At 40.1% G+C, this 20,649-nt stretch overlaps 1 protein-coding gene across 1 annotated transcript; it reads left to right on the top strand.

Moving 5' to 3' along the window:
- The first annotated feature begins 1,193 nt into the window (after nt 1–1,193).
- LOC133108289 (multidrug and toxin extrusion protein 1-like) lies at nt 1,194–15,127 on the top strand. Its single transcript, XM_061217760.1, has 17 exons — nt 1,194–1,367; nt 1,542–1,643; nt 2,450–2,518; nt 3,052–3,200; nt 3,347–3,389; nt 3,854–3,898; nt 3,986–4,083; nt 4,557–4,654; nt 4,830–4,943; nt 8,553–8,620; nt 9,447–9,555; nt 11,175–11,250; nt 11,358–11,427; nt 11,547–11,679; nt 11,855–11,949; nt 13,859–13,937; nt 14,810–15,127. The coding sequence occupies exons 1-17, from the start codon at nt 1,194–1,196 to the stop codon at nt 15,112–15,114; spliced, it is 1,827 nt and encodes a 608-aa protein (XP_061073744.1). The 3' UTR covers nt 15,115–15,127.
- Nucleotides 15,128–20,649: the final 5,522 nt, after the last annotated feature.

Genomic DNA, 20,649 nt, shown 5'->3' with positions numbered 1-20,649 from the left:
TTTGATGCAGTAATGTAAGATGCAAGGACCCCTATAATGTCTTCTGCATCATCTATGGGCTCTTTATCAGGTGACAATAAATTTCTCTCCAAATCAGAATCATGATTTCCTGTGCTTTCATCCACCCTATTGCTACTAGCAGGCCTGATCCATGAGAGGAGGGAGCTGTTACTCTGGGCTGCCTGCTGTAGCTCCCCCTCTCCCCTGTCACATTTTTCCTGGCTAGCATCCAAGACTTGCTCGCATGAAACTTGAAACCTATGCTATCCTTTAGTCACTAGATGTGTGAAGAAAATTACATGTTTACATTTACTTACCTCTGACGGTAACTCCGATGGTTGTGCACGGTTATGTGCATACTTTCGACCCGGCTCTCCCTAGTCAACACCTTATTTGGCATTGAACATAGAGTTTGACGCTGATCATGTGAAAGCAGCTTTAAGAGTGTACACTTACTCAGCACTTTATTAGGTATTTATTAGACTTATAGACTTTTATTAGACTTTTTTTTATTTCTACTGCTGTAGCCTATCCACTCAGAGTTATGATGTGCTGTGTGTTCAGAGATGCTCTTCTGCAGACCACTGTTGTAATGTGTGGGTATTTGCGTTACTGTCACCTTCCTGTCAGCTTTGACTGGCCATTCTCTGCTGCTCACTGGATTTTTTGCACCATTCTTTGCAAGGAGATCAGCAGTGTCTGAGAACAACTCTGTCTGTCATCAACAATCATTCCATGTTCACTTAAATGACATTTTTCCCCATTCTGATGGTGGATGTGAGCATTAACTGACTCTTCTGACCCGTATCTTCATGATTGGACACATTGCACTGCTGCCACACAATTGGCTGATTAGATAATCACATGAATAAGTAGGTGTAATAAAGGTTTTTAATGAAGAAATTTGGCAATTAGTGCTATTATCTGACTGGCAATTTGTTAACAATTAAGATGGCCCAAAATAATGCTTAAAAATGCAATTAAATGAGTCAGTACTCCAGTCAAAAAATAATAATCCATATAAGCAGTATCGGTTACATGGTTAACCGTTTAAAGAAATGAAATGGTATCCATTTACAAAAACTGATGATTTGTCACATCCCTAACTATGTAATTATGTAATTCTAGTCTAGATGCAAATAGCAGCAATTTATATTTAAACAGTTTTCAATATGTGTGCCTTTAGCTACAGAATGGAGGCGATCCATGCGGGAACTGGCGAGATTACTGGAAACCATTCTGACCCAAACACCCTCACAGACTCAGATTCAAGTGAACAGACTGGGTGTTTCAGATGTCTGCGGCGTGGGATCCCTCTCAACTGCAAAAAACAATTTTCTCAGTTCTCAAAATTAGCTGGACTCATGGTGAGATTCCATGTTTATGTTATGTGAGTGCTAAGTCAACAACATAGGCCTTGAAAAGCAATCGGCATACCTCATGATCAAAGATTTCAGTTCTGTTAATGTCGTAAAGTTGCTGTTTATTCTCTCTCTCTTTCCCTCTCTCTTTCTCTCTCCCTCTCTCTCTCTCGCTCACAGTGCGTTGCTCAGCTTCTGGTCTTTTTAATACCTTTTGTCAGCACTGTATTCTGTGGACATCTGGGGAAGACAGAGCTGGCTGGAGTTACTTTAGCCACATCTGTGAGTGACCGCTTCCTGTACTAATCAGCCATATTTGTCATTATTTATATTTATTCATCATTAATTTATATTACTGGTTTTGACATAGGAAATTAATGTTTTTTCTTCATGAGATCTGAGGCAAAATGATACAATGTAATATGTTCACATGGTAGTACCATAGCATATCCCATTATTTATGGAAGGCTACATTTAAAATTGCTGGGTTAGGCAGGTCCAAGAGTGCCAAAGATGTTCTTGGATTTTGCCTATTCATGAAGCCATATAACTACGTAATTGTATTATGGGGCTTAATGAGCACAAAAAACCATTCTCTGATGGAAGGTGATGCGGCTGAAACACTGGTTTTAAAATTTCTCATTGATATGCCAGTTTCAAACATCCTGAGGGACCATGGTGTTGGATGCAAAGTGTGAATGTTTGCCATAGCATGCACAATATGTTTAAGCTGATTCATGTGTGTAAATGGTGTAAATGTTTTACTTATGTAAAGCATGTGCAATTAATGAATAAAAAGGTACAGTACATTGCCTACAAATTGGAAAAGCTCGAACTGACATAAAACAGATAGTGACACACAAAAAAATGACCATCGGCACTCCAGTTTCCAGTCACATTTGAAAAACGTCGGCTTCACGTGTTCGAAAGCCCCTAATATCAGAGACAACTGTAATTACTGTATCTGAATGTAGGTTAAGCAATTACTACTATATTTACAGCACATGAAATTGGCTATAAAAACTGTTTCTTGTTTCTTGATGTTATGAAAGGTTCAATTATTCTTTTGTTCAACATTTGACTGCTAGATTGTGTCTATTACTGGTATTTCAATTGGACAAGGATTGGCAACAACATGTGACACATTCATATCTCAGGTAATTATGAGAAAGTTTGTTCATTTTATTTCTCTCCTGTTACATTTCTCATTTCTTCCAGCAGAATCTGACAGTAGTCTATACACTATTATTAGCTGTCTACTAGTACAACTATGCTGTACAAGTCAACGAAATATTGAGGTCTTTCTATGCTTGAGTTCAAAATTGGAAGGGCTCGGTTCAGTTGCATGACATTGAAGTCTTGATTGCAGCATCACATTTATTTTAATTCCTTACCATTTTTTTGTGAGCTAACATTAGTTAATAGCCAAACGTTTTATTATTTTTTTGCCAATGGTGAGGCAAATTTAGCCTGCTTGAAGATTTTTTTTCTCAGCGTCACGGACAATTTTTTCTCCCGTTCCCATTGCATTTCAATTAATACATTTGTTTCTATACGTTCAATACGTTTATTGAGGAAAACTAAGCAAAATAATTCAATTCACTGCCATTTTTAAGACATCCTTACTTTATGTACTGTTTCCTGCCAGACATCGTCCCATTAATAAAATTGGTATTTGACTTCTTTGCAGACCTTTGGGAGCAGGAACTTAAAGAGAGTGGGGGTCATTCTGCAGAGGGCTGTCCTCATTTTACTTCTAGCTTGTTGCCCATGCTGGGCTCTTCTTATCAACACAGAGTCCATCCTCCTGGCCTTCAAGCAAAGCCCAGAGGTGGCCAGGTAAGGAAAGGATGTCCGTATTTTAGCTGAAATCCTATTGTATGAAAATATGTTTTAGCATCAGGATTAGCATATGCTAATGTATGCTTTTTTTTGTTTGTTGTTTTGCTGCGTCATACTCTGATGGTGCTCTTTGACCATGTAAGGCTGTCCCAGATGTATGTGGAGATCTTTATGCCTGCACTACCTGTGAGTACACACAAACACACATTCTCCAACACAGCACATACTCACATTTACTCACAGTTATGCACACACACACACACACACACACACACACACAAACACAAATACACACACACACACACACACACACACACACAAACACACATTCTCCAACACAGCACATACATAAAGTCACTCACAATTGTACATAATGTATGTGCACACATATACACACCGACACCAATGTGCATAAACAGTCAGTGAGTTCAGGTAAACCTGGTTATGACAGACTGTGGTTCATACACGCATTGGTGCAAACTGGAACTAAGCTGCTCCATTGCTACATAATTCTGGTTTGGCATCAATAAATAGATGCATCAGTTTGTCTTTTGCCTGTTCTATCAACCTCCATGGGCACAATACGCAATGACTGCATTTGAAACCTTTAAGTACATTTACTAATGCATTTAAATATGTGTTTTTTATAGGCAACCTTTCTGTTCGAGCTACAAGTAAAGTATCTTCAAAGTCAGGTAAAGAATAACACAGACTACTACAGCTGTCTACATATGAGTTCCTGTTTTTCCATAGGCGTTATTTTAATAAAGCATTCATTTCAGGGTATACTATGGCCCCAGATATTGACAGGAATTGTGGGAAATGTCCTGAATGCACTGACCAACTACATCTTTCTGTTCGTTCTGCACCTTGGTGTAGTGTGAGTATTTAAATTTGTTGAGTAAATATGTATAATTTTTCCTACAGTGTTATGATTGTGTGGTATACCAGTTGGAATACCAAACACTAGTGATGAAATGTATGGTATACTAGTATCCCATATTTCATTGCTCACCCAGTGACAATATGCACAATTTGATAATGGAGACCAAAACAAGACTTCATTATTTAGGCTGCTGAATGGCTTATCCTGTTAAGGCCCTGTTCTCGTGTCTGTGAAGCCCATGGGATGACCCAAAATTGACTCTGTTGTCACCCAGAGAAGGGAGTTTTCAGGATGCAGCATTGCAGCGGATCATTGCACACCACCGACCCCTACTGGTCATTCAGGCACCCAAAAATCTTCTGAATCAGTCTGCGTGACCTTAACTTGTGAAATAGAGTGTTACAAGAAGCCCCACCTGACATCAAGGTTTTTTGTAGAATAATAAGTCAATTGTGTGTTATTTACAGTGGTTCGGCTGCAGCCAACATGATATCCCAGTACTGCCTGGCTTTGTTCCTGTTTGCTTACATTCTCTGTAAGGGTTTGCATAAGCCCACCTGGGGAGGTAAGTTCAGGTGCAAGAAATAACTATGTTATTACTGCACTCATCCTCACCATATGTCACCTGCATTTTTAAACACATTCCTGTGTATTCGAGTGCTGATCCCAGATCATACCAATGCATATGAGAAGTGTGGGCAAATTCTGCTTTGGGTGTCATATGTGTGGTTCCCCTTTAGGCTGGTCAGTGGAATGTCTGCAGGAATGGGGACCCTTTGTCCGCTTTGCCATACCCAGCATGATAATGGCATGTGCGGATTTATGGATGATTGAGATTGGGGGATTCCTTGCAGGTAAGTGGCTGCTGTTTTATGTTCATTACCTGTCAGTTGTTGCAGAAGGACTACAGTATCTCCAAGTAATGGAACATGTGCCCAAGGCTCAGCGAAAGAGTCATAGTTCTGTGTGGAAAATGTACTGTGCATTGTGCACTATCTCTGCTGAATCCCTTGATGATCAATTGCTCCTCTTTATTTTTTAAATAAAAAGCTCCAGGTTGCTGGATGGCTCATTTAGGTAGGGCACCACACTGTGGTGCATGGTTGAGCTCCATGGTCTCTGATAAAAATCCCAACCATTCCAGTGCCCTCTGTGGGTAACACGTTTAAACAAACAAACTAACAAAGAACTGTAACACCCATCCTACAGCACAACAAAATTAACCTGACATCCATCCTACTTAAAGAAATGCAAGACCCCTTGAATCTTGACGCAACATGACTTCTTCCTGTGTTCTTTAAAACACAAACACATTCCCAGCTTTACTGAAGTGTTAGTTCTGTGTAACTTTACTTATTCGAGCAGCAATAGTGAACCGTACATCAGATCTCATTTACATTTTGCTGTAGAGAGGATAGCACAGAACGCACAGCACATTTATTAAACAGCTGTCCAGCACTTGAGAGTTCTGACATGCTTTCTTATGTTACAACATGTTTTGTGCTAGGATGGGCGGTATTGTTTTAAATATAAAATAGTATTTTATCATAGGCATTTAATGGTGGAGGAGAGAAATTTCCATGTAATTTGTATCAAAATACTTTTTTTTCTCTTTTCAAAATACCAAAGAAAATGTTCCCAATGTTTTCACGCCCATCCTCAAAACTCCTTTCTGCTGTGGGCCAAAGCCAGTGCTTTAATGCCAGGGTTCCTGAGCCCTCTGTGCTGGGCTAGACTCATCCAGGAACTCATGCCACAACAAGCCCTCTCCAATGGCCAGGGCTATGGCTGTCATTTCATGTCATTATACTGTACTGATTCAACAATCTTAATGCTCAAACAACCCCTCAGCTGTCTTTAACCCTTAACGTTAGGGTTGTATCGTAGCGGTTAAGGTAAATGACTGGGACACGCAAGGTCAGTGGTTCTAATCCCGGTGTAGCCACAGTAAGATCCGCACAGCCGTTGGGCCCTTGAGCAAGGCCCTTAACCCTGCATTGCTCCAGGGGAGGATTGTCTCCTGCTTAGTCTAATCAACTGTACATCACTCTGGATAAGAGCATCTGCCAAATGCCAATAATGTAATGTAATGTAACGGAATCTAGCTAGTCACTAACTTATCAGCAAACTAGCTAGCTTTGTCACAAAACAGAAAGCTCGCCAGCTAGCTATATTTGTACATTTACTTTGTTAAGATGCTATAATCAGATGTTTTAGGAGACATTTCTTTTCAGTCCAGTTGTTCTGCACCATTGTTTTAATTGGCATGGCCAACCTGAGTAAGCACGCATGAGTTCCTGGCCTGCAGTGGAATGGAGGATCTTTGTCTTTGTTAGTGACATTTTTCATCAAGCTTTAATTGCCCCTAAGTGGTGTACTTTTGGCTGGAAAATTGAACACATTCAATCATTTTCCCAGTCTCTTGTAAGCATGCAGTCAGCAAGGAGGTGAGTAAAAGTGCAAAAGTGATGGTTGTCCCTTTTTCTATCTAATTCATTTCAAACCAAATACAAACACGGGACAAGGAGTTTAACCCTCTCAAGAGGTTCGGGTCTGTGGGACCTGTTTTCAATGTTTATTAAAATAAAAATGATACAACAAATATTTTTTTCCACCTTTGACTCATAACCCTTGGCTCATTTTCTGTGAAGAACATGTAAATTAACTCATTTTCATTGAGTACACACTGTGCACCTACACATTTACATTACATACAGGCTATTCGGGTCCACTGGAATTATGAGTATGAGGTTTATATGTTTTATAAGTATAAGGTTTGCTGTGTACCTTTACCTGGTCTTCCTCCTATCTTGGACTATTGTGTGTGTGTGTGTGTGTGTGTGTGTGTGTGTGTTTGTGTGTGTGCGTGCGTGCATACATGCATGCATGCTTGCCTGCGTCCGTGTCTACTTTCTCCTTTAGATTATTAGATTCAGATTTAGATCCACACTGTCAGACTGTGCCCCTCGTGTGGTGTGTAGATATTGTGTTCAATCAGGGCCGTTTGAGTAATGACTGGGTCTCTGAACCAAAGTCCAGTGAAAGGGCCCTCCAGTTTTTTATGACAGGACTGCCCCCTCCTTGTGGCTGGACCCCAGAAAGCTTTGCTGTTTTCCGCCTTAATGTGGGCATGTGTTCATTGTTAAATTTGTGTTCTGTATCCTAATTTCAATTTTATTTAAATCAATAAACACCAATATTGAAGACAGCCTTCTCACCTTTATATTTGTTGAAGAAAAACATGATTTATTCCTCCCAGTTTTGATTATTATTGATTTGTTTGACCAAAATCACATTTCATCACAAAAAACAAATACTAATGAATGTGATTTAGCGGGGGTAAATGGCACATATTAACCATATATGCTATATGTTATGGTCTCTATTGCTTGTAATTAAGATAAGGTCAACATCTGTGAAGTATTTTTACATAAATTGTTATGACTGTATTGAGGGCGGCACGGATGGTGCAGTGGGTAGCACTGCCGCCTCACAGCAAGGAGGTCCTGGGTTCGAATCCCCGTCGGCCGGGGCCTCTCTGTGCGGAGTTTGCATGTTCTCCCCGTGTCTGCGTGGGTTTCCTCCGGGTACTCCGGTTTCCTCCCACAGTCCAAAGACATGCAGGTTAGGCTGATTGGAGAGTCTAAATTGCCCGTAGGTATGAGTGTGTGAGTGAATGGTGTGTGTGCCCTGCGATGGACTGGCGACCTGTCCAGGGTGTATTCCTGCCTTTCGCCCAATGTATGCTGGGATAGGCTCCAGCCCCCCTGCGACCCTGTTCAGGATAAGCGGGTTCAGATAATGGATGGATGGATGGATGGATGGATGACTGTATTGTTTTAAGACCCCAATAATGGTATGGGTCCACCAGACCCGCGAAAAGGTCCTGAGTAACAGAAATATGTTCGCCGCACAAGGGTTAAACAAAAAAAGAATGCTGCTATAAACTGCTATATACTATACTATGGTGGTAAAATATATCTAATAGAGTGCCCTGCGAAAGAGTGAAATTATTATTTTTTATTTTTTATTTTTTTTGCCTACGTACTCTAGGCATTTGGATTTGAGATCAAAAGATGAATATCAGACAAAAATACTGAATCATATTTTACAGAAACACCTATTTTTGAGTCCCCCATCTTCAGCTGTGAAAAAGCAAGGATGAACTTCAAAGTAAATCAAAGGAACAGAAGTTGAATATTTGGTAACGTAGCCAATATCATCACCAATCATTTGGTATATTCTTTCACTTTTCACAAAACTGCAATCTCCACAGATGAAAACAAAGGCTAAATCCACGACTAGACTCTCAATCACAGTCACTGCAAAGGGAAATGCCTGAGCAACAGTTTACACCTGACGCTCATCTATGAACTTGCTTTTGCAGAGCATTAAATGATAAATGATAAATGATAAACTGAGTGCACCCTGAGGAAATGTATATCACCAAATCTTCACTGCAGGTCTGATAAGTGAGGTTGAGCTGGGATCACAGTCAGTCATCCGTATGGTGTCTGGTATTCCATACAAGGTAAATACACCTTAAATACTGGTAAAACTGGTAAAACTCTACATAAAGAGCCAAATTAGCCAGTTGTCTGATTGTGTTACTGTAATGAAGGCTTTGTTAATTTAGGGATCAAGCAAACCTTGATCATGACTATATTCTGTCAGCAATCTAATTCCTCTATTTTCTATTAATCACAAAATATGTTTTAAGTGAAATGTTTGCGTTTACTGAAAAGGTCAAAAAACAGGAAATTAAATTGATCAGCCCTCTATCAGCACAGATCTCTGACAATTGCAACAGCCAAACAAAATGTATTCACCACTGGGCAGATTATTGAAGATTCAAACCTTCTCTCAAAGAGTTCATGATCTTTGAGTATTGCACTGTAAAAAGTGTTTTTGACCTGTGTTGGTACATTGTATACATGTTTACATTTGTGTGATTTAATTGATAGATCCTGCATTAGAGTGTATATTGTAGGGTGTACATTGCTATATTCTTATTCATGTAGGCCCATTGTATGTCACCCTGGATAAAAGTGTACTGAGTGAGCACTTTATAATTTAATATTTCTTTGGTGAGCCCATTGCCATTGTGGTAGACCTGTGAAATGGCACTGAGATTTTGAAATGAGTGAGATATTGAGGATCAAATGTTGTTGTTTTACATGGTTGAGTCCAATGCAACTGCTACCACACTCAGTATAATATTCTTCTCAGCAGTCTCAAGCAGTGCCAGGTCCAAAGCATTCCTCTGAGTTAGGGGTTCCCAAACTGGGCTGTGATTGTACTAAATACTTGTCTGTACAGATCCATGGTACAGGTGACTGAATTATATTTGCCTTCAGATTTATGGAGGCATCAATGTAGCTGCCACTGTGACTGTGGGGAATGCTCTGGGAGCTGGAAATGTACAGCAGGCTCAGCTGTCCTGCAAGATCTCCATAATATGTGCAGGTATGAGGGGGAGAGAAACACCACACTGTCTGGGCACCATACATGCATGCACATGCTGTCTGCTGCAGTTCATTGAATACAGGTAGTGAACCCATATTGGAAACAGCAAAGTCATTGACTAGGGTGCTGCCAGATCACATGCTGCACAAAAGCCAGTTAGCTCATATTTAACTTATATTAGTGAAACTTACTGTCTCTGGCATCACTTCACAAACCCCATACATGGCATTTGATTAGACCTGGTGACTGAGAAAGCCATGTTACATGCTCCTCAACCATGGGACTAGTGCTCTGTGGGTGAGGGCATTGTCACATTGAAAGAAACTCATCTCTGCGGGAACATGGAGGGAAGATCAGCCATCAGTACCGTTATGTGCTGTCTGACACTGATTTCACTTCTAAGAGGTTGAGTGTAATGTAATGAGTGCTCCCAAATCATGCCAGGAAAATGGGCTCCACACCCGAACAGAACTTCCAGAACCCGTCTCTGCTGGAACACGGTTTTGTTTCTAGTTTATTCTCACTGCCTGTATACAGTATATACAGTGGGCTCCAGACACCGTTGATGCACAAAAAGTGGTGTAACCTAAAAAATAAAAGTTATTGATAAAATAGTTATTGACTTAAGTTATTGTCATAATTCCAATAAGGTTTGGCAATAACTCAAGATGCTTGGTTTTGTTTATTGTGCTCAGTCTTTGTACCACCCTTCTGAAGAGTTTTCTGGTATGGAGGTGCCATTAAAAAAAAAAAAGTTTTAGTTTAGACACAGCCAATCCATGTTATTCTTGAACTGCGATCCTTGGGTTAGTTCCCTGCCTCTCTCTCCATCCGTGGATATAACATGCACTTGCATAGTTACAATGCAGGTTCTTTAGACTGAGATTAATTATATTAATTGTGGAAATAATTGGAAAAAACCTGTGGTTTTCAGAAAGAAATTGACTACTAAATAAAAAACATTGAAACATGAGAGTAAATTTATTGAAATAACAATATATAGTTTTCCTGTATTTTTGAACATAAAATATAGATCATTATCCACATTGTACATACACTGAAATGGGTGTTGCAATTCCTTCCTCATTGGTTCAAGTAACTCATTTATTGTGAAATACTATAGGAACATTTGTTTAGATCACCCAGACATAGCTTCACTGTTTAGTTGTTTTTACAATACTTAAACATTGCAGTTGGAAATACTTGATACAAGTTTCAATATGGTTATAAAGGGAATAGTGGAAACAGTAGAAGAGAGTGGAATCATTGAACAAAACCGGAATACTGTAAAAATATAATTACAACACACTGTGGGTTTGTTTCACTGGCCACTCCATTTCAGTTCAGTCACCTGGCAGCTTCAATTCAGTCTAAGCCCAGTCCATCCACAACCTCCTCCTGACTTCTTTCCTCCTTTTTGTTCCTCTATTATCACAACCACTCCCTAATCAAACCAAAAGAAGATTCTGACCTCATATCATTATTCTGCTTGCCCAGGAAGGATCCAGTGTGGCTAAAAAGCTCATAATTAACATGGGCGGCTTGCATTATGCATTATGTCTGCATTCATTATGTTTCAAAGGTTTCAAGTGAGCCCCTGTTGTTTTTATGGTGTACAGTTGTGATCTCCCTATGCGTAGCAGTGATCGTTGGGTCATCAACGGATGCAATAGCCATTGTCTTCACAAATGATGAGTAAGTACCATTGCTTGTAATACAATATTGGAACATCATCAAAGGTGCATTATTTACATATGGCCACAATAAGTTCAATCCATTATTCTCTTCCTCTGAACTCACAGGCAGATCAGGAGAAGGACTGGTGAGGCTATCGTTATGTACACACCATTTCAGATCTTTGAAGGAATATTGGTAAGTAACAAGCATTATCATATTCATATAAGTATTCATTTATTGGTTATTGCTGTAGTTTTACTTTAACCATTGTTCAAGCAGTTTGATGAAGTTCTACATGTGTGTATCCTTCACAGTGTGCGGTTGCAGGCATTTTCAGGGGTGCGGCAAAACAGAAGATCGGAGCAGTTTCTATTCTGGTATTTTGCTACTTTGTGTGCCTTCCCATCGGTGCGTCGTTAATGTTTGCAACAAAACTCGGAATCACCGGTAAGGACAAAATGAAAGTTCCTGTCCCAAATCCATCAGCCATGTTCAATTTCAAATATTGCTTTTACATTTACTTTCTTCCTTAAGTGCAGTACCACCAGCTTTCATGCATAAAGTGCTGCCTATTGCCCTCTTGCTGATCTGCAGAAGCTAATCTCTCTGCTCCTATCCTCAGGTTGGTGGATTGGTCTCTTCACTGGTTATTTCCTGTTGGATTCTTTCTGTCTTGCCATTTTTGTCAATATTGACTGGAAGAAAGCTGAAAGTGAGGTAAGTGCCACCTTCTTCCATCATTACTATTACATACTGGCTTTAAGAGCCCTTTGTGTAAGCCCCATAGTGACCATGGCCCTGGCGTTATGACACTGCTCACCTCAGATATTCAGGCCTCTTGCAGCCAACTATGAGTGAAATATGGCAGCATGCCAATGGCAGAAATATTGTGTGGAAATCCAGAAGCTGTGTATGCAACCCCGAACTGTGCACTTTTACAGCACTCGCACATGAGGAAAACCTATCTGAGTGCAATATCTTAGCCTTTGAGGAGAAAGACAAGCTTTGGGAATGCATATAATCTGAAGGTGTGCGCAAAACTATTTTACAAGCACAACAACTACTTATCTTTTGAAATATCTTGGGATAATTAACACCAGACCGAGAAAATATAGTTGATATTAATTTGTTGCCAGTCAAAGTGGTCTCATTTTCACTCCAGAGGTCTCCTTTTTGACCTTTCTCACAAAAAAGAACATAAATTAAAGAACAAGTCATGAACCCAATATTGGCACATTCAGTTCCAATATGGAAGACAGCACATAGAACAATTGGAGAATCCCCATATCACCAAAAATATGAATCTGTCTGGCACAACCCCAATATATGTGTCGGGAAATGATCAATATACTGGGAAGGTGGGTCCTATCAGGTATGTAGAACACCAGGCCCAGTCGGGAAACCAAGACATAGCTTTTCGTTCAAAGTCTTTATTGTAGTAAAGGCAGATCAGACAGGCGGGGTTCAATAGCCAGCAAACAAGAATAGCAGTTTGTAATCAAGTGTCCAGGCAAAGGGTCAATACTCCAGCAAACAGATATAACAAGGATAATCAAAATCTAAGTTGTGGTCACAGGTAAAGGGTTGATAACAAGCGGACAGAGCAGACAAAAACAGAATCCAAAGACAGAGGTCGAAAAGCAGAAAGAGGATGATAAACTGCTGTTCAAAACCAGACAGACGGGATAAGGTAAATGCGAAAACAAAACAGGTCGTAACAGGTGTCAATCAGAAATAAACACCGGAGAGTATGGTCGGGACACATAACAATCTGGCCATGAACTAGACCAGGGGTCGGCAACCCTGATCCTGGAGAGCCGCAGGGTGTGCTGGCTTTCGTCTCCACCTTAAAATAAGCAACCGATTCAGACCCAAGAAACCAGGTGAGGTGAGTTAACTGTGTAATCAACGGCTTTCATTGATCAATTAATGCCAAGTAACAACGAAAGCCAGTACACCCTGCGGCTCTCCAGGACCAGGGTTGCCGACCCCTGAACTAGACAAACAAAGGGCACACAGGTAACAACAGGGAAATGGCAATCAGGTGTGGGAAACAATCAGGCAGTGAAACACAGGTGAAACAAATGAATGGAGAGAAGTGAACTGACTACGGTGTGCACAGAGGGTAATAAAACATGGAAATGCCAGGCACTTAAACAACAGACTAGACAACGAAAAACACAGATCCTGACAGGCCCAAAAAGGCATATATGCCCTTTTATATACAAATATGATCTGCATAAGAATGAGGTATATTTATCATTTGAAGAAATTAGGAATCTGTATAGTTTTAGTTGTAAAGATATCTGGAAATATATGCAACTTAAAATCTGTGTTTATGCAACTAGCAGTTATATTAGGTTAGCAGATACTAGAGTAGTTTTTATTTTGGTTTACCAAGTTCTCTGCAATCTACTGCAAAATGTTATAAAAAGCTTATAATGGCCAAAAGTGCTGATTTTCAACATTTAAGAATCATATGGCAGAAAGAATTTAATGTGTGATATTGATGAGATAACATTTCAAATATTGTTCAAAATATTAGAGAAGCTAAGGGAAAGGTTATACAATTTAAAGTTTTACATTTAATATCATGGTAATAATATGAGGGTGTTGATGTTTGCAGGCACAAGTCAGGGCTGGGGTACAGCCAGCAGAGAAGAGAGATCGGGGGCAGCCCATGGAGATGCAGGGTGGCTCTCATGGTAAGATTCCCTGCTCAGAGAGCTGGAGTCCCACAGCTGGCCAAAAGTCACCGGAAACTTTTTACTTCTGCTGTTCACCTGTATCAGCAGTACAGTATCTCAGAATAATAACCTGGTCTGATGAATCTAGATTTCTGCGGCAGCATACAGACGGCAGGGTCAGAATTTGGAGCCAAGAGAATGAATCCATGCACACAACCGGCCTTGCGTCAACAGTCCAGGCTGGTGGCAGTGGTGTAATGGTGTGGGGAATGTTTTCGTGGCACACTTTGGGCCTGTTAAAACCAATCATCGCTTGAATGCACAGCCTATTTGATTATTGTTACTGACCATGTGCATCCCTTCATGGCCACAATGTACCCATCTTCTAATGGCTACATCCAGCATGATAATGCACCATGTCACAAAGCAAAAGTCATCTCAAACTGGTTTCATGAACTTGACAATGAGATCAGTGTTCTTCAGTGGCCTTCCCAGTCACAGGATCTGAATCCAAAAGCACACTTTTGGGATGTGGTAGATCAGGAAACCCACAGCATGAATGTGCAATAAATTGCAATCATGTCAACGTGGAACAGGAAAAAAGGAATGTTGGAATCTTGTGGAATCCATGCCACGGAAGACTCTACCCAGTATTTGTATAGTCTTCCTAATAAAGTGCTCAGTGAATGTATAGCATATATACTCATTTTTCATGGCAGAGAAAAAAAAAAGATTACTGTTTACCACTACACAAATGGACAGGTTCTCTGGGATTATGTGTATTCTAAGCATTTACATTTAGTGTATGTGTGAGTAGATAATTCACACAATCACATATAAAAAAGGTCACTCTGAATGAAAGTGTTAACTTGCATGTTTACTTCTTGCAGAAATCACTCCGGACAACCATGAAGAGGGGCACAGTCCCTGGCAGTTCAACTCTGACCTGGAGGTGCTGCATGAGAGAGACAGCGGGACCCTCACTACAGTGGGGGAGGTGCTGACTTTCAGGCAGCTGTGTCTGCGGCGGGGGCTAGCGCTATGCTCCATGCTGGTCCTCCTAGCTGCAGGAATCCTCACCAACATGCTGCTCCCTGCCGTCTTCACATCAGGGCTAAATGAGACCTCCACCGTACCACCCACAGTGGACAACCTGTGGACTCACAATACTATGGACCAGACGGGCCAAGTATGATGCCAAGTGGAATTTCAGGTGTTCTTCCAGGTGTTCCACATTCAAGCTGCTGGTCTCAGCTGGCATGACTCCCAGTGAACAGAGGATGGCTGATGCCAATTTTTAAAATAACTGACCTGACTGGGGATTTTAACAGAAACACTAACAACCACTTGAAACTAGAAATCTGTACTTGTGTGTACAACAAGTAACAAGCATGTGTACCTGTGTGCACAACAAGCAAACATGTAAAACATTTTAAAGTCTCTGTGATTCAATAAATAAATACATAAAGGGATCACAATAATTATAGTTAGAATAGTTCATTAATAAATGTTCTATGAAGGTACACATTTTTAACAGAAATCGTTTATTATAAGAAATGTTAATATTTAATATTTCAATTTAGTTTTAGTTGGTATCTTAAGCAAACTCAAACTCAAAATCCAATCCTGAAGTTTGGTTTCTTGTTTGAGTATACATTACAAGACAAAATGTAAATGAAAACATAATCCTTTATTTTAAAGATTTTAAGCATTGTGAGTACATCTCTGCTTTATGAATTCATGCCTGATATGTGTCAATATTCAAATTAAAATTCTTTATTCAATATTTCATGCAGTTGTCAATAGCCAGCTAGCCTGGCAATGTTCACCAAACTATTGATGGCCTCAAGTTAAAGCTGAAAGACTGCACTTTGAGCTCATATTCATTATTTACTTCCCACTGTAATATCCTGTGGTAGACAGGTAAAATAATAATAACTTTGTCAATGTCCAAATATTTATAGACCTGACTGTATGTACATATTGCGTCTTGGTGTTGCCATCTGCTTCCCCACAAGATCCCTCCTGGCCAGTTCAACCGGTTCAGACATCTGAGTTGTTCCAAAATGAAAGTGTATATGTCCATCAGGCGCTTTGAGCTCATATCCATTATTTACTTGTTAGCATTGATTCGGGGTGACATAGCTCAGACGGTAAGACATCTAGCAGTCTGTGGGTTGCTGGTTCGAGACAGCTCAAATAACAATAACTTTGTTGATGTCAAAATAGGTATGGACCTGACTGTATGCTAAAAAGAAAGTGCACAGAGGCATGTCCACTTTAGTTTAAGCAAGCTGAGAATGTAGCATGATGCATTGCGTAATGTTTCGAAAGGTTTGGGGCTCCTCAACAAAATTCTCAATCAGGAGTGCTGTCCTATTATGCATTTTAAAGTCAGATTTCATTTGCTGAGGCTCACTTCAATTTTCTTATGTATCAACACTTCATTCTTTATACAATTTCTTTATACAAAGTGGTGCTCGAATATCTTTCATGATATCACGTGATATCACTTTCAAATAAGAAAGTGCAATTGGTTTACTTTTGAACTATTATACACTTCAGGAAAGTATACTTAGGCTTATACCTGAGCTTTTACGACGTCAAGTGTACTCCGTACAGAAACTGATACTAAAATGGTGAACTTGTGGTAAGCCACTAGTATGCTAGTTTTTAGAAAAGGTGACACAAACAACAAACCTGTTTCATTGTGCAAAACAGTAAATGCAAGCTGCAAATTGAATTGTGTTCTCAAAACTCTTCATACCAATAAAAACATCACACAATGTTTTCTAAAAAATAACATACAATTACAAAAACACCTCATTAAACGCAGGTTGTTTGTTGTTGCGAAATAAATTGACAAAACGGCTGTCTACAGTTCATACATGTTTAGTACTCCGTAACTTGTCATTTGCATTAGGCCGGAGCCACACACTCCGGTAGTATACCATATGATTTCATACAATACAGTCCATACTGTAACATATTGACACAGCAGTTCTTTCACTGTGGCACAGGTCAGTTCGGATCAAACGGCTTCATGGGCTTCACAGCTAACCGCACATTCTCTTCAAAGCCCAGTCAATTATGGCCAGACTGACCGTGGTGACATTTTGCAAGATAACATTGTCTTGAATTATCTCATCTTTTATGTCTCTCAGACAGAGAGCATTCTTTTCAAGGAGCATATTTACAATAGCATTCTCCTGTTTGGCTGCAAATCCTGCTTGTCTGCCACCAGCATACGGTCTTATCTCAACCCTACAGTATAGTGCACGGTAAAAAATATTTCCCAACATAGTGTGTAATGCAAACACAATGTCAAAGCAAGCTGTACAGAATGCACAGCATTTGATGCATGAAGGACTGCATAGACTGTAATTGGTTCATCGGTCTGTAGTTACAATACCACTTGGGGGCTCTCCCTCTAGAAGACATGTATAATTGATGAAACTGTTGATCTGCAGAGATTTGGTTGAACCATCATGCCTGCTTCTCTGAATTTCAACCCACGGTTGATTACATTATCCACAATTGTTGCCCTTATTTCATTTACTACGTACCTAGTACTTCTTCTCGTCCAGCTATCCCGCCTCGTACACCTACCCCTGCAGCTGTGTCCCCATACTCCATCTGCTTCAATTTTCTTTGATACTGTACTGGTGGCCAGCCTGGTGTGTTGCTTTATGTGTTTTGTACCACTGCATTTTCCCACCGGGTGAATGCACCTACACAGCTGCAAAAGATTTATCTGTATTGTGAGCAAAAGACTCTGAGGTGAAAGTTTGGTGTTTTCTTTTATCCATTTTGATTGTGACTGTCATGTGTCTGTTTGTAACCTTCATTGTTTTTAAGGTAGATGAACCACGTCTTTAGATTAGACCCAACCTTCTATAACCACCTGTGGCAAGAGTGCGGTTTTGCGGGAAGGAAGCTGGGTAATTTGAGGATCATGCCTACTGGTTAAGTAGGCACACACAGGGACTATATTTTAAATTACTCCAGGCTGTTAAATGTGTGCTTTTTTAGGCAGTAGGTGGCTGAGACCAGGAAACTGTGACTTTAAAAAGGCCTACACACATAATTGAAGCATTTAATCCAAATAACCTCAACTGAAACAAGTGTGACAGTGCTGCTTTAAGACTGGGAATCCCTGTAAAGAGTGAGAGTGAGGTCAACCCAAGCCCAAACCAAGCTTTTGTTTATTTTGGCGTTCTGATTTTAGTTTATTATTTTTACCTGCTACCTGTGAGTGGGAATGAGAAGCTTTGCATTACATTACATTGCATTAATGGCATTTGGCAGATGCTCTTATCCAGAGTGACTTGCAACAAAGTGCAAAGTGCATACCCGTAACTAGGGACAAGTGCGCTGAAAGACCCTGGAGGGAAGAACAATTTCAATGTAATATGAGCTGTCTTTCCTCAGCAGTGACTTCACTTACCAAGGTGCGCTCCAGCCTTATCAGACGCGCTCCTCCCGATGGAGAGGAATGTCTCATATTCTCACAAACAGCTTTTTTCACAAACCGCAGTCTCTCCTCCACATCAAACTATTTAAGGTAAGTGATCCTCAAATATTCTTTATTTGTTAAACCTATCAATGAAAGTAGGTTATATCATGAGTTTGTGATGTTTGTAGACTCATTTTCAAACATTGCTTCAATGTTGGCAACAGTGACCCTCAAATCGTAACGTTAATGTTAGGCCTAGTGTTGTTTTAAACCACTATCGTTAACCTGTCGATAAAAGTATGTCATGAGTACTCCAAGCTCATCAAGCTCGTCATTTCTGTAACGTTAGACTCATTTTCAAACATATCAGTTGATTTTGGCAACAATCAAATCGTATCGTTTTATTAAACCACTAACCTGAAGATGAATGTTCGTTGTGAGGACACAAAGCTAATCAAGCAGTCACAATTGCAAGAAAAACGATCTGGAACTAAAAAGATTAGTTAACTTCCACCCTGCACTGGGCACCATGCAACAGGTAAGAGTAGACATTAGAAAGTGCAAACCGCAAAACATGCATTATGTGTCAGTGGTTTCCTAACCCTCTCATGGGGCCCTGTTCCATGTATTTGTTCAATTCTACCACCATTATTTGATGAACTAGGTGTAACCAAATAGAGGCCCCCAGGAAATGGTTGAGAGCCATATGGAACCATATGGAACTAAAAACGATGATTTCATCATCACATGGAAGTGAACTTGTAAAATAAATGATAAAAATGGTTCTGAAAAAATCGGAGACATTTTTCTGATTGAAAGAGGTCGATCAAGGGTACTGTGGCCCTCAGACGATATCTCAGGAAAACAACCGTCAGTTCATGGACTTGAGACGACATCATCTAGGCCGTGCAGAGATATTTTGGCGGGCAGGGGCTCAAGCTAACTCACCCCACTGACAAACACTATTCCCACCCCGATGTTGCCACACCGCCGCCATCCATAATCACACATTATGTTCATAATATGGGACCTGTTTAAATTCTACTGAAACACATTATTCCATGAAGAAACTGCAGATTTGATGCAGTAATGTAAGCTGCAAGGACCCCTATAATGTCTTCTGCATCATCTATGGGCTCTTTATCAGGTGACAATAAATTTCTCTCCAAATCAGAATCATGATTTCCTGTGCTTTCGCCCTATTGCTACTAGCAGGCCTGATCCATGAGAGGAGGGAGCTGTTACTCTGGGCTGCCTGCTGTAGCTCCCCCTCTCCCCTGTCACATTTTTCCTGGCTAGCATCCAAGACTTGCTCGCATGAAACTTGAAACCTATGCTATCCTTTAGTCACTAGATGTATGAAGAAAATTACATGTTTACATTTACTTACCTCTGACGGTAACTCCGATGGTTGTGCACGGTTATGCGCATACTTTCGACCCGGCTCTCCCTAGTCAACACCTTATTTGGCATTGAACATAGAGTTTGACGCTGATCATGTGAAAGCAGCTTCAAGAGTGTACACTTACTCAGCACTTTATTAGGTATTTATTAGACTTATAGACTTGTATTAGACTTTTTTTTATTTCTACTGCTGTAGCCTATCCACTCAGAGTTATGATGTGCTGTGTGTTCAGAGATGCTCTTCTGCAGACCACTGTTGTAATGTGTGGGTATTTGCGTTACTGTCACCTTCCTGTCAGCTTTGACTGGCCATTCTCTGCTGCTCACTGGATTTTTTGCACCATTCTTTGCAAGGAGATCAGCAGTGTCTGAGATACTCAAACAACTCTGTCTGTCACCAACAATCATTCCATGTTCACTTAAATGACATTTTTCCCCATTCTGATGGTGGATGTGAGCATTAACTGACTCTACTGACCCGTATCTTCATGTTTGGACGCATTGCACTGCTGCCACACAATTGGCTGATTAGATAATCACATGAATAAGTAGGTGTAATAAAGGTTTTTAATGAAGAAATTTGGCAATTAGTGCTATTATCTGACTGGCAATTTGTTAACAATTAAGATGGCCCAAAATAATGCTTAAAAATGCAATTAAATGAGTCAGTACTCCAGTCAAAAACATAATAATCCATATAAGCAGTATCGGTTACATGGTTAACCGTTTAAAGAAATGAAATGGTATCCATTTACAAAAACTGATGATTTGTCACATCCCTAACTATGTAATTATGTAATTCTAGTCTAGATGCAAATAGCAGCAATTTATATTTAAACAGTTTTCAATATGTGTGCCTTTAGCTACAGA

Source organism: Conger conger, chromosome 13, assembly GCF_963514075.1.
Source record: "Conger conger chromosome 13, fConCon1.1, whole genome shotgun sequence".
Lineage (NCBI taxonomy): Eukaryota > Metazoa > Chordata > Actinopteri > Anguilliformes > Congridae > Conger > Conger conger.
Note: the sequence above shows the minus strand (reverse complement) of the source record. Positions and strands in the feature narration are given on the sequence as shown.